Raw genomic sequence first — 12,934 nt, forward strand, 5'->3', positions numbered from 1 at the left:
TGAAACTAATTTTAAAACACAGAGCAGTTCTTAGAAATCATTACATATTCTTCTAGTATTTGCCCAAAAAAGATCACAATTGATTCTTTAAGTCATAGAACGAGGATGTTATATGAACTACAAAGATCTAAATATTATTTTTCTATATAATAAATTATAAATTTGTTATCTTGTAGACATTAAACTTACAATGTGTGTAACTTAATTTTATATCCACATTCGACACTTAATTTTCATTTATAGTAGTACTTCTAATCTAATTATATATGACCAGATTATAATTGATAAAAAATAATATAAAGTAACAAAGACAAGGAATCATTTCCAAAAGGGTTGATTTTATTAATCAATAACCGAGTATTATTTCAACCTTGGTTATTAAATTATAAAAACATTCCCCTTGCTTTCACTCTTAAAAGTCAATCAGATGGTGAAAGACAAACAGTAATGAGGAATGTTGTAAAATTAGGAGGAATATGGAGGAGGCATGGGCAAATCCTTAACTATGCCACAAAGCATGGTTGTGTCTTGAAGGTTATATTCGTCTCTGAGGGATCGTTCCGGGGACAAGACGCTAATGTACAGTTGTTGGCCCAAGTAGCGATTCTCAGCTAACTCTGATCTCAAGTTCCACATCCCACAGTTATCAAATGTCAACATTATGGCTGCCCAAGAATTAGGGAAGACTTGAACGGTGTGCCTGCTCACAGCATCAAGAAGGTTATAGTTCTTCCTCTTCTCTGGGGTCCATCTCCCAGGCTCATTGCTGCATGATGATACAAACGAATTAGTCTATTTCTATGAAGACAATATATATGCAAAGTGAAACAATGGAATATATACTAACGCGACGGCGAAGAAAGAATATCCATCCAGGTTATACGATTGCATGCTCTTTTCGTGGTTCTCAATGATGATCTCAACAAAGGTGCGGTATGTAATATTTAAGACATTTGGTTGGATAGTGAGGCTCTCCAAATTGACTGGTGGATCATCAGAGATGGTGTCATACTTAAAAACTTTGTCGGCAACTCCGAAGTATTCAGCCAACTTCAAAGGGGTGTCACCATCGACATGAGAGACACCATTAAGGGCATATCGATTTTTGCCTTGAACCTTACTGTTTGATCCTACCAATTTGATAGTACGAGTAATTTCAATTTGACCGTATTTGTAAGAACCTTGAGGATTAGGCCTAGCAGCACTAGCAGTAAGGTTCCAACGGAAAGAACGGAATTGGTTAATAGACCAAGCAATTCCAATAGGTGCCTCAGGGATCTCCGGTGAGGCAGGTCCTTTGCCATTTTCGTAGCGAATGATGCCCTTACCAGTAAGAACAGTCTTAGTAAAGCGAGTAGAAGCCACAAGGTAGTAATCCTTAGGCTCTTGATCGGCAGTGACAAGAACAGTAAAGCATTGGCCAACATGGACATCGAGAGAATTATAAATATTCTCCACAACGTGAGATCCCTCTGTCTCGACAAGCTTCATGACATGGCCTTGGATCCTGAAATTGAGGGAGTCCTTAATGCCAGCATTGCAAATTCTGTACTTGTATGTCTTACTAGGCTTCATGGTGAAAAGCGGCTCGTCGCTTCCGTCGCCCTTGGCCGTTTTGCCATTGATGATCACACCGGCAGGCCTGCCAATAGATCGCCCACTATCCAAGAGCTTGCGAAGTGTGGCATGCTTCTTAGTGTACCAATCACCAATGAGAACATTGAACTCATCTTCAGGATCTGGGTAAGGAACTGGGATCAATAAACGACTAAACACACGAATCATACCATAACCACCAACAGCCCTATGAATGGATGTGGTGGGATAATAGAAGAAGGTTCCGATTTGATCTTTAATTTGGAAACGATAGGTGAAGTTGGTTCCTGGAAGGATAGGGCATTGGGCTCCTAATGTACCATCCATCCATGAATTCTTCCTATGTTGAACGCCACTCCAGGTGAAAAGTAAAGGCTCATCAAGCTTGTTGAACACATTCACAACAATGTTATTATTAGATGAGCAGTTAATTTGAGGCCCAGGAAATTGGCCATTGATGAGAATTACTTCTTGTGGAACTCCAAGAGGCGATAGTGTTCCATATGTTACATTCCATGTGTAGAACACGTAAGGGTCTTCACCCATTACCGCTGATATCGTCCCTACTAGAAGACATGTCAGAAACACCAACATATTTCCATGGCCCATCCTCTTGTTTGGTGATCAACTCCTGAAATGTTATCAACCCTTTTTTCTTTATTTATTTACTTCTTGATTTACTTTCTCCCACTTTTGCATCAAGTGGAAGAAAGTTTTTCCTCGGGTTTCAATTCATGGAGTGCTAGCATATATATAGGTTTGTCTATGAGAAACACACCTTTTATTGCGTACCAAAAATAGGTTTATCACTATATTGAGTAAGCTGTTCCAAAATAGATATTGGTTACCAGCAATTTGAGGCTTTAAACTAACTAATTTTATCCATGAGTTTTAGGAATATACTAAACATGAATATGTTCCTTTAACATATGTTCACCATTATCTGCAATTATATAGAAAAACTATCAGATTTGCCATTAGTCACCAAATTGTGAATAGGTCCTTTTTACCCTCATATTTGTAACAACTAAAACGCACGTGCTATTTTAAATCTCTGGTTAGCCTTATAGTAAATAAAGTTTTACTTTTTGAATCAGTCTTTTAATTTTTTTTTAATGATTTATATGTGTATTACTAGTAGTCTAGTAAGTAGTAATGATGAAAAATATGAAAATGACTTAAATTTATGAATTAATAAATAGATCCAGATAAATCCAATGGATGAAATTGATTATTAGTCCACTTAATCTGCCATGTGCAGACATGCCATGTAATCTATTTGATGATAATATATTTGTTTGGTTTTGTTTTAATCATGAATCATCTGTCCGCATGTGCTTGCTTTTATCTCTATTGATTGGAATTCTCATTTTCATTAATGCGTGGTGCACCAATCACTACTAGAAAAAAACATCTTTTAGAATGGTAAGAATGAGCACTTGACAGCGGAGTTATGACCAATACTGTAGAAATGGCCAATGTTAAAACTCCCCTCTTTTTAAAACAAGCTTTAGTTGTATAACATGAAACAGAGAATGAAATTCTAGAGAATCCTCGTAATCTATCAAACAAATGTGCAGATCACAAAATAAGTGCAAAACAAGTCAAAATGAAATAATATAATATTGCAAGCTAATATAATCAACCATTTGTATGCAATGATATATAAACAAGCTGAATAAATAAATACGTAAGTAATTGGTACATACTACCCCATGTCTATTAGCTACATGTGACCATGGCTAAATAATCTATGTAGGAATTAATTAAGGATCATATGTTCCCATGCTTTAAAACAGTAATATGACACAAACAGATATGCAGAAATCAAATGTAAGTGTAAGATAGAAAAGAACTACTACTTGGACCTCCTTCTGTCAAGTCAAACATGACCTTCTTCATGGGTTGTTTCTCAGGCGGGCTTTGCAAATATCAAAACCTATCATATTCGTAAGGGTAGATTAATGCTTAGTGTAGTTATAATTTATAAGTTAAATAACTTTCTTTAGATTTCATATTTCTTTAAATTCTAACCTTACTTAATAGTTGATCATCTTGAATAATTTTTAGATTCATAATATATCTTTTGAAATAAAATCAATTAAAATTCAGCTTTACTCCTTTTACACATTTGGCCGAGACACACTCAAATATATATACACACTATAACACCTCCCATTATATTCTCCTAACACTTAAGCACCTATGTTAGTGTATAAATCATTATTTCAATACTTCTAACTTGTTTCTAAAATTGGCTTAACTTATTTAACTTCTTATTGTACTTTAATTTCTTCAGTCTGAATAGCATCATTTCAATACTCGAACTCCAAATGTTTTTTAACTCACTTCAAATCTTCATAAATTCTAAATTCATCATAGGCATATCCATTCTAGTCTATAAACACTACTCCCGATCTTCATACTTAATTATAGACCATTCTTAATCTTTTAACCCATTACAACCTTTCAATTAAATCTGGGTTAATTTCCACATTGAAATATAACACTTAGACCTTCTCATCTAGTTTCCAACACTTAATGCATTAATCAATAACTTCCCAATCCAACATCTAACTCTATATATGCAAGTTTGGCACTTAAAATCAGACAGGTTCTAAAGCATGTTTAATCCAAGTTCATCTTTTTCTAACTCCGTCACTATTAATCTATCTATCGTCTTTGAATCCTCAAACACACTTTTAATCCTCCACATCAATTCAAACCATCCTTCTTGTAAGTTCTAAAATACCTTTTAGATTTACTTTCATATTAAAACTTCTAGACATTCAATTCCATTAACACTCAACCTCTCACACATGTGTATGTTCTCCCCTAGCCTCCTAATCCTCTTATAGAAACTTTAATCTATGCCAACACATCCTCTAATCATTTAAAAGTCCTATCCATCGGTTGGTAACCTCGAGCAGATCTCAATAATAAATTTTAAATCAACTCCTCTACTCTTCATAATCTGAAAATTATTGATAACTCTTTATTTTGAGGATATTCAAAGAATATTTTAAGTGATATTTGGAGAGGTTTGATGCACTTTTGGAAGGATTTTAATATTTAATTAGAGAATTCTATCTTAAGCATTATGTGGGGATTCTCTTATTAATACCTTAGTTTTAAATGAATAAAAGTAGTTAATAGTAATTTGAGGAAGTGTTTTATTTTGTTTTGTTTTAATTTCTTTTATATTAATTCCTTGCACTTTCTTTTATTTTATTTTATTTCCTTTTAATTTCTTTTCATCTCCGTCTTTCCAGGAGCCCATAAAGAACCTAATTGTCACACTGCTGCACACCCCTTGGGACTAGAGAGAGCTAAAAGGGTTTTGAAGGAAAATGACTATTTATCATTGTCCGGAGCATCGGCAAGGTGTTTTTCCCCCTTTCCACTGTTCATCTTATTCTCATTTTTTTCTTCTTCACGGAGAGTTAAGAGGAACTGTTCATCATCTTCTTTCTCTGCTGGCGTTTGACGGAAACGAGAGAGAGGAGGAATGAGGATTTGTGACTGGAACCAGAGCAGCATCTGCAACTTGGAGTTCTTCCTTTGAAAGTAGAAAGGCCTGAGGAGAACGCATTGCAACCTGTTCTTCAGTTTTAATCTGCTTTCAGTGTTTTAGTTTTCAATTCTTCTTCCCTTCCGCCATGATTTTGAGTTTGGATTTAATTGTTACTGAGATGATTTTGTTCAAAGTCATGTACGTGTGGCTAGTGTGTTTTGCAACCTAGAGGAACGATTAACTTGCTAGTCGGTTAAGTTTTGTTTTCACTGAATTGAGGATTCTTTATGTTAAATTTTGGTTACTTAATTTAGTTTTATTTGTCGATTTGATGACTGACCACCATTAATTGTGAATTTGAGAATTAAAGTTTTCCTTGACAAAGGAAATTTTAATTAAGTTCTTAGATTAAGTAATATTAGGATTGGATTGCAATCTAATTTGTAATTAGGATAAAAATATACCTAATAGCCTCTTATAATTGTTGTTCAGTGAGACTAAATTGTTTAGCCTCTTAGATAATTGTGTGATAGATTACATAACTAATTTAAGAGGATTATAAGTAGACTGACAGGCACTTATAGCTAATTGAACTCTAGATTAACAAAATTAATATTAAAGCTAATCAATTTAGTGTTATAAGGTTTAGAAAGCTAGCAAGAGATTGATGACTCTAAGTTAATCATTTTAACATTTACTTTAAATAATTTGATAAGGTTTTGTTTCTTTTTAATTTTAGTTTCATTTCACTATTTCATTAAATCTTGATTTTCTCAACTTAACAAAAGGAGGATTTTAATTGTCTAACCACTATTAACTGAATTTTCTATGGGATCGACCTTGATTTGTCACTATCTATCTTTACGGCCCATACACTTAATAGTGTCTATCAATATTTGGTAGTATCAATTATTCCCAACTTCAAGATATTACTTCAAGCGTGTCCTTTAAAACACACTAACTATAACTTTATCATAAAACTCCGTCGTTCATTTTGTTTAATCTCCCTAGCCTCTTTCATATTTAATTAAATCGAGTTTCAGATTTAACTCTCATTACCCTATATTCAAATATTACACATAAAATACACACACAGAGCGAACAGCAACCCCATCTTTAATGGGTTCCAATTCAAAACCATCCTAACCTCTTATCTTCTAAAATAGTTTCCAGATTTAACTTTCATATACATCTTCCAATTGACCTCTTTTCAAATAGCATAATAGTTATATGTATTTATATATACATCTACAAAACACGCCCCTAATAATAAATCTGGAATTTTATCCCAGATTTGAGATATGCACCCAAACCATCATTTTCGAACAGCCATAGCATCTATATATGTAGTTTAGTTACCTTGGCATTTAAGTGTTTTGTTCTGCCCATCTAACCAGAAACTAGAGCAATAAGTATACGTGCAAAACCATTACAATCCTATTTCAACTTCTATCTATGATTTTCTATCATTAATTTGCTTGTTTCTCTCATTTCTTCACAAGCCAGATTTTCACCACTCTCATCTCTCCGAGGACACAGCAAACCAAACCAAAGAAAGAAGAGTAGAATGATATGATCAGAGGACTCACCTTAACCGAAAATCACCCTTGCATGTAACTTCACCACCTCCGAGTACCTCTCCGGCCAAGCTCCTCCTCCGACTTCTCTCACTCTGCCTCTCTCTCGTGTTTCGGCTGTTGCAGGTCGAAAATGAGGCTGAAGGAAGAGGAGCTTGATATAAACAACGCTGTGGTGCACGCGTGAGTGGGGTGATGGAGTGAAAAGTCCATCTTGCCTCTTAATTCTTTCCTTTCTCCCAATTTTATCCCTTTCCTTTTACTCTGATTTTAATAAAATAAATCCAAAGATTAATCCATAATATTTTATGTAGGTTTTTCTTATCCATTAGCTTCTTTGACCCCTAAAATATTTTCTCTAAAAATTTCAAGTCAAAACCATCCCCAAATTATTTTTCTTGAATTTTTTAATAAATAGCACTTAATTTTACAAATTAATTCTTAACTCATTTTAAGGATTTTATTCCTCAGTTATCTTCTTTTCCTTGCAAAATAATTATTCTAAAATTTTCAGATCAAATATAAACCTCTAACTATTTTTCTTTGATTTTTTTAGAAAAATAGGTCATTTTAACTCCGAAAATTAATTTTAAAATTATTTAAGCCATTTTTGGGAATAAAATTTTCTATAAAACTTCTAATCCCTACATATTAATATTTCATAATGTTTTTTCATTTCATTTAAGTTTTAAATAATTTAAATGAATTTTTTTATTCTTCCTAAATTAAAAAATTTGGGGTATTATAAGTTTTTTTTTTACATCATTCGGGTTAAGCGTAAAAAATATTCATAAAAACATACCAAAAATTTACCCAATACTATAAACTTTTTTTGAATTCAAATCTAGTAATTCAAGTTTAAAAAGAACTCAATAATAATAGTTCCGTTAAAATTAACTAACATCCATTTTTTGGGTTGTGGGACCTTTTTTTTTTTTTTTTAATCAAGGTACCAAAATGATCCCAATTAAAATAAAAAAAAATTTAAGGGTAAAAAATATCTATGAATTTATACTAAAAATTCACGAAGCGCCATATAATTTTTAATAAAAGTACCAAAATACTCTCAACCTCGAAGAGTTATTGCATTAGAGTGTGTTAGAGATTTTAAATATAAAAAATTTTTATATCCCCAAAATTTATAATTAAAGAAATTATTAATGTTTCTTAATAATTTTTTTCTTGATCAGCCAATTTTTTTCTTTTTTTAAATAAAAACCAGTCAATTGTTATAATGTTTATATTAATTATTATGGCTAAAAATATTTTAATAACATAAATATTATATGCAATAATTAAATATTTTTATAACTTATCAGGTTTTATATTTTAATATTATTATCACTTATTCTGAAGTGTTTTAATTGTCGATTGTTAAATAAAGTCAATAAATATTTACATTTTAATCCCTTGATTAGTGTTCAGTTGATATTTTTAGATTTTTATTCAACTTAAAAAAGTCATAATTGAATCTCCAGAAAAAATTATATGAGGATATTCTAAAATTTGATTGAAATAAAGAATCTCAATCCATTTTGTAAGAGGATGAACTTTTTTCTTAGAAAAGAGACGAACCGAGAAGACCATTGAGGAGTTGGAAGGAGATGGTGGTTTCTTATTTTTATTAACTGGGGATATTTTGGTACTTTGATTAAAAAAATTATGGGTCCTACTGTCAAAAGTGATTTTTAATTCTCTCAAAGAATTGAATATAAATATAAAAGAAATTTCAAGTTGGCTGTTAAATTTGATAAAATAAACTAGAGGATAAACACACTATTTCATGTGTTATTGATGCAAACAACTTATTTTCATAAAATACCCATAATGTCTACTGAAAAAGAGATTGGGAATATAAATTACTTATCACTAAGGCTTAAATATTTTTACACAAGTTATTTTAATTATAAAAATTTATTATAATTAATAATCTCCAACACATTCTAATGCAATGATCCACTGAGATTGGGAGTATTTTGGTACTTTCATAAAAATTATATGGTATTTGATAAACTTTTGATATAAGTTCATGGGTATTTTTGACCCTTAGCTTTTTTTAATTAGGGGTATTTTGGTACTTTTGTTTACAAAAATCATGGATCCCACCAGAAAAAAAAATGAAAATTAGCTCTCTTCCTCCCCCCCCCCCCCCCCGGAAAGATGAAACTCAGGACACACTAGTCTATCCCATTCCAAACCTTCCCATCCTTCAAAAGAATCTCAAGCAACTTGCGTGGGGCATGTCCTACACAGTGAAATCCTGGCATTGCGCTTAAGCCATACTTCGCAAGATAATTCGCAGCCATATTCGCTTCTCTGTTTACATGTTGAGGTTGGACCATCCACTCCCTTTGAATCAAACTTCCGCAGTTCTTGATCAGCTGGTGACATTCATGAGCATAAGTTTCTGTTGACTGGAGAAGGTTGACTGCTTATGTTGAGCCAGATTCCAAGACGATCTTTTTATACCCACTTTCCCAAGCTACTTTCAATCCATGCAAGCAAGCCCATATTTCAGCCAAGAGACAATCCTTACGAGCCATGTTACAAGTGAAGCCAATGAGAAAGTGCCATTTGTCGTCCCTTACTATACCTCCATAAGCCATGTTCCCTGAGTGCCGCGTGAAAGCAACGCCGACGTTAATTTTCACCCACCCTGGTCAGGGGGCTTCCAAACTGCCTTGCGTGAATCATTGGTTATATGGGTACCCATTAGTTTGCATTGAGCTTCATTGACACTAACCTTCATAGCGGTCACTCGAGCAACAATGGTATCCGCACAGAAACTTATTTTCAAACATACTTAGGTTCCTGTATCTCCATATCTACCAGCAGGTAATTATGAAGACTACATCCTAGTTAGTATCCTCTCGTGACTTATGCTCGGTAATATTCGATCCAATCCACTCCTTCACGTCGCCCCTCAAGAATTTTCCCCAAACCGTGGGTTGTACCAGCAACCTCCATACCACTCCGACATGTTTGCAGTCGCGAAGGATGTAGATTACGGTTTCTTCTCAATTTCCGCACAGATTGCAATAGCTATCGGTAGTCATACCCCTCATCATGCGACTCTCATTTGTCAGGAGGCTTTCTCTCGCGGCCAGCTAAAGAAATGACCGACACCATTGCATTGCTTGAACTTTCCATACTCTCCCAGATCGAGGCAACCTGTGAATCAATTTTCATGAGTTTTGCATAGGTCGATCGCACTGATAACTCACCTTTTTTCTCCCACTTCCATCTTACTCCATTGTTATTAGGATTATTTTCAACGGCCTCCTTCACATCTTTCCAAGTCGATCTTCTTGATCCCCGACAACACATTGGACCCTGCTCCTCTATTCTGAATGTTAGGCATCACATCATTTCCACATTTATATTTGTCACGGAGTACGCAAACCCAGAAGTCATCCCTAGGGTGAACCATATTCCACCCAGCTTCATTAGGAAAGCATGATTTTGGTGTTGCGCATGTCATAGCCCAAGCCCTTATCCTCATGTCGCCTTGGAGGTCAAATTAAATTCAATTTAGAATACAGTAAATGATGCAAACCAAAGTCATTTTTTTATTGGAGCAAAAAATTAATTAGATCCTAAGTTAACTAAAATCAAAATTGCTATTAAAAAGGGGTTTGGTTGGTTATTTTTTTTAATTTTAAAATCTAAAAAGTTAAAGGGAAAATGACAAGAAAATGACTGTTGAATTCTGAAATGACAAAATGGGCATGTAAATTACTGAAATGACAAAATGGGCATGGGGTATCAATCTGGAATTTGGATAATTTACCAAAAAGACTGAAATGCCCTCAATTTTTTCAGGAATCAGAGGGCGGGATATTGTGCAACGGAACTAGAGTTTGGTTGGCGGTTCTCCACTCGGCGAAACTGCATAGACCATAGGGTTCTCTAAACTCTCACATTGCACTCAGCGAAACTGCATATAGTTCTCGCAAGTCTCACATTGCCATGGTTGAGGATACTGTGAATGAGGAATGTGAATAGCTTCCGGCTTCTTTGTCTTTTCTGTGGGTCGCAGTGAGAAGCAATAAACTAGTGACAAGCTTCAATCTTCAGAAGGGAGAGGGGGTGGCTAGAGAGAGAGATTCTGAGGGAGAGCACCTGTAAGGTTGTCGCCGGTTGAGGAAGAAGTTGATATTCGTTCCGACCCCAGTAAGCCACCTAAATCTCTTCGTCTTGTACTTGTCTGATTGGAGTGTTTTGATTTGGGAAAAACGGTGAATGTTGGTTGTAAAGTAGGGGAAGCAATGGTAAAGGCTTAAAATGGAATGTAAAGGTAGATTAGATTAAAACTCGGTGCTTCTGTATGTGACGGAATTACAGAAGTTGTTCGTTTGCTCTAATTCATATAACTCGGTACATGTTTGACGAGATATCTCTTTGATTGTTGTTGCCTGATTGTTGTGTTGCTGTAATGTTGGAAGGCATAATATACGTGTGTGTTTATGATTGTTACACTACTTTTTAGAAGCCCATAAATTGAGACCACTATCGCACATGAGCCAGTGGATGCTTCTTGTTTCTGCCCCCTTGTTTGGTCTGTTCGTGTAATGGACATTGCACATTTTTAGCATTGTGTATAGGACTAAAATGAGTTCAATTATATCCCCATATCGGTTATGCAAATTTAACATTGTAAAATAAATTGAAAGGGGTGACTCTTCGTGGGTAGAACTCTGTTTTGAAGATATAGCTACCTAATGGGCATAACCTCAGTCATTTAGCGGTGCAATTTACCTGGGGATGAACATGCATATTCATTTCAGTATGTACCAAGTGAGAATAACCTTTGTGACCTTCTTATCTATTGCTATTATTTACTTGGTCATTTGTGGCACTGTGTAGTAGTAATTTCCATAATATAAGTTACTTGAAGATGCAAATTTTGTAACATTTCATCAAAAAAGAATCACTTCTGATGCATATTCATTTATTTTTTAATCTACTGGTTTGAGGATTGAAGAGGTAGAGATTAATCTGCTGGTTTGAGGATTGAAGAGTTAGAGGTCGCTGAAGTGCTGAGAAGCATCAATTGCATTGCTGTCATGGAGGAGGTTGGCGAAATAACTATGATTGCGACAAACGGTAATATGCAGTTGTAATAGGAATTAAGTGGTTGAGTTATATAGGTTTGGTAAGATTAGATTGTTTTTAGTTTGTTCTTAAAGTGTATTATGTCGTTAGTCTCTATTTTCTGCTCTGTTCTGTGAAGTGAGAAAGAAGCAATAACATTCATTACGTGATCAGCAAATTTAGTTATCTAAGTAGTAAATAGTCAAGGTTCATTTTGTGGCTAAATAACAACACCTATAATGTGAATGACTACACTAGAAATGGTAATGACAACTTTTTTGAAATGCAGAGAAAGTTGAGCGGTTCAACTGACCAGATTTAGTTATTTATGCTTGTTGTAGAAGGAGGGCCAAGTGAAGAAGTGAAGAATGGCTACATGTTGTTTAGACGAGAATTTCTTAAGGGTGGGGAGAAGTTTAAGAATATGTATGAACAAGTGAAAAAGGCATCAAAGGCATGGAAGCAGTTGACACCAGAGGAGCAGAAGAAATATAGTGATCGGGTGAAGTAATCAAGAAAGGAAGGGATGAAGAAGAAGAGGAAGAAAAAAGTGGCTTTCAGCACTCGTTGCTCAGTTTAGCAATTTAAGTCATTAGTGGACTTCATAAAAGATGATGAAGGTTTGAAAGTAAGGGTACAAAATTTAGGCTTTGGCCATTTGCTTGACATTGGATGTGAGAGACTCCCTCGTGACCTCATAGTATGTGTGCTTCGAGCATATGATCCACCTACCCATCAATTTCTAATAAGAGGGATAATAAAGGAAATAGATGCAAATGATGTTGCAAACTTGTTGGGTGTACCCCACACAGGGGAGAAGGTAAAAATAGACGTATGTGGTGATGATGATGAGACGTACCAGAGGTTAAAGGAGAAATTTGGTAAAGTCCCTTATACGAAGATCCTCAATGACATTAAATCTGGGCAGAAGAAAGATGAGTTTGAGTTCTTGTTTATGCTGTACACACTTGGGAGTTTTTTAACTCCTACTTCACAAACAACTGTGAGTGACAAGCTAATAAGAGTCATGTGTTGTACCATGAAGGGATTTCACCAATTTGATTGGTAGAAGATGAAGGAAGCTGTAGTGTGGGAGGATGCATCTACCTCCTGTTGGTATGTATTTCTAACCTATGCTTCTAAGTTATTGTTT

General features: G+C 34.6%; 1 protein-coding gene across 1 annotated transcript; it reads right to left on the reverse strand.

Annotated features, from left to right (window-relative positions):
- Positions 1-465: 465 nt before the first annotated feature.
- Positions 466-2,205, reverse strand: LOC114754222 (L-ascorbate oxidase homolog). The gene is made up of 2 exons (XM_028943003.1): positions 848-2,205; positions 466-766 (listed from the first exon to the last, which is right to left on the reverse strand). The coding sequence occupies exons 1-2, from the start codon at positions 2,203-2,205 to the stop codon at positions 466-468; spliced, it is 1,659 nt and encodes a 552-aa protein (XP_028798836.1).
- Between the last annotated feature and the right edge of the window lie 10,729 nt (positions 2,206-12,934).

Source organism: Neltuma alba, unplaced genomic scaffold (assembly GCF_004799145.2).
Source record: "Neltuma alba isolate B1F8T4 unplaced genomic scaffold, ASM479914v2 tig00010117_pilon, whole genome shotgun sequence".
Classification (NCBI taxonomy): domain Eukaryota; kingdom Viridiplantae; phylum Streptophyta; class Magnoliopsida; order Fabales; family Fabaceae; genus Neltuma; species Neltuma alba.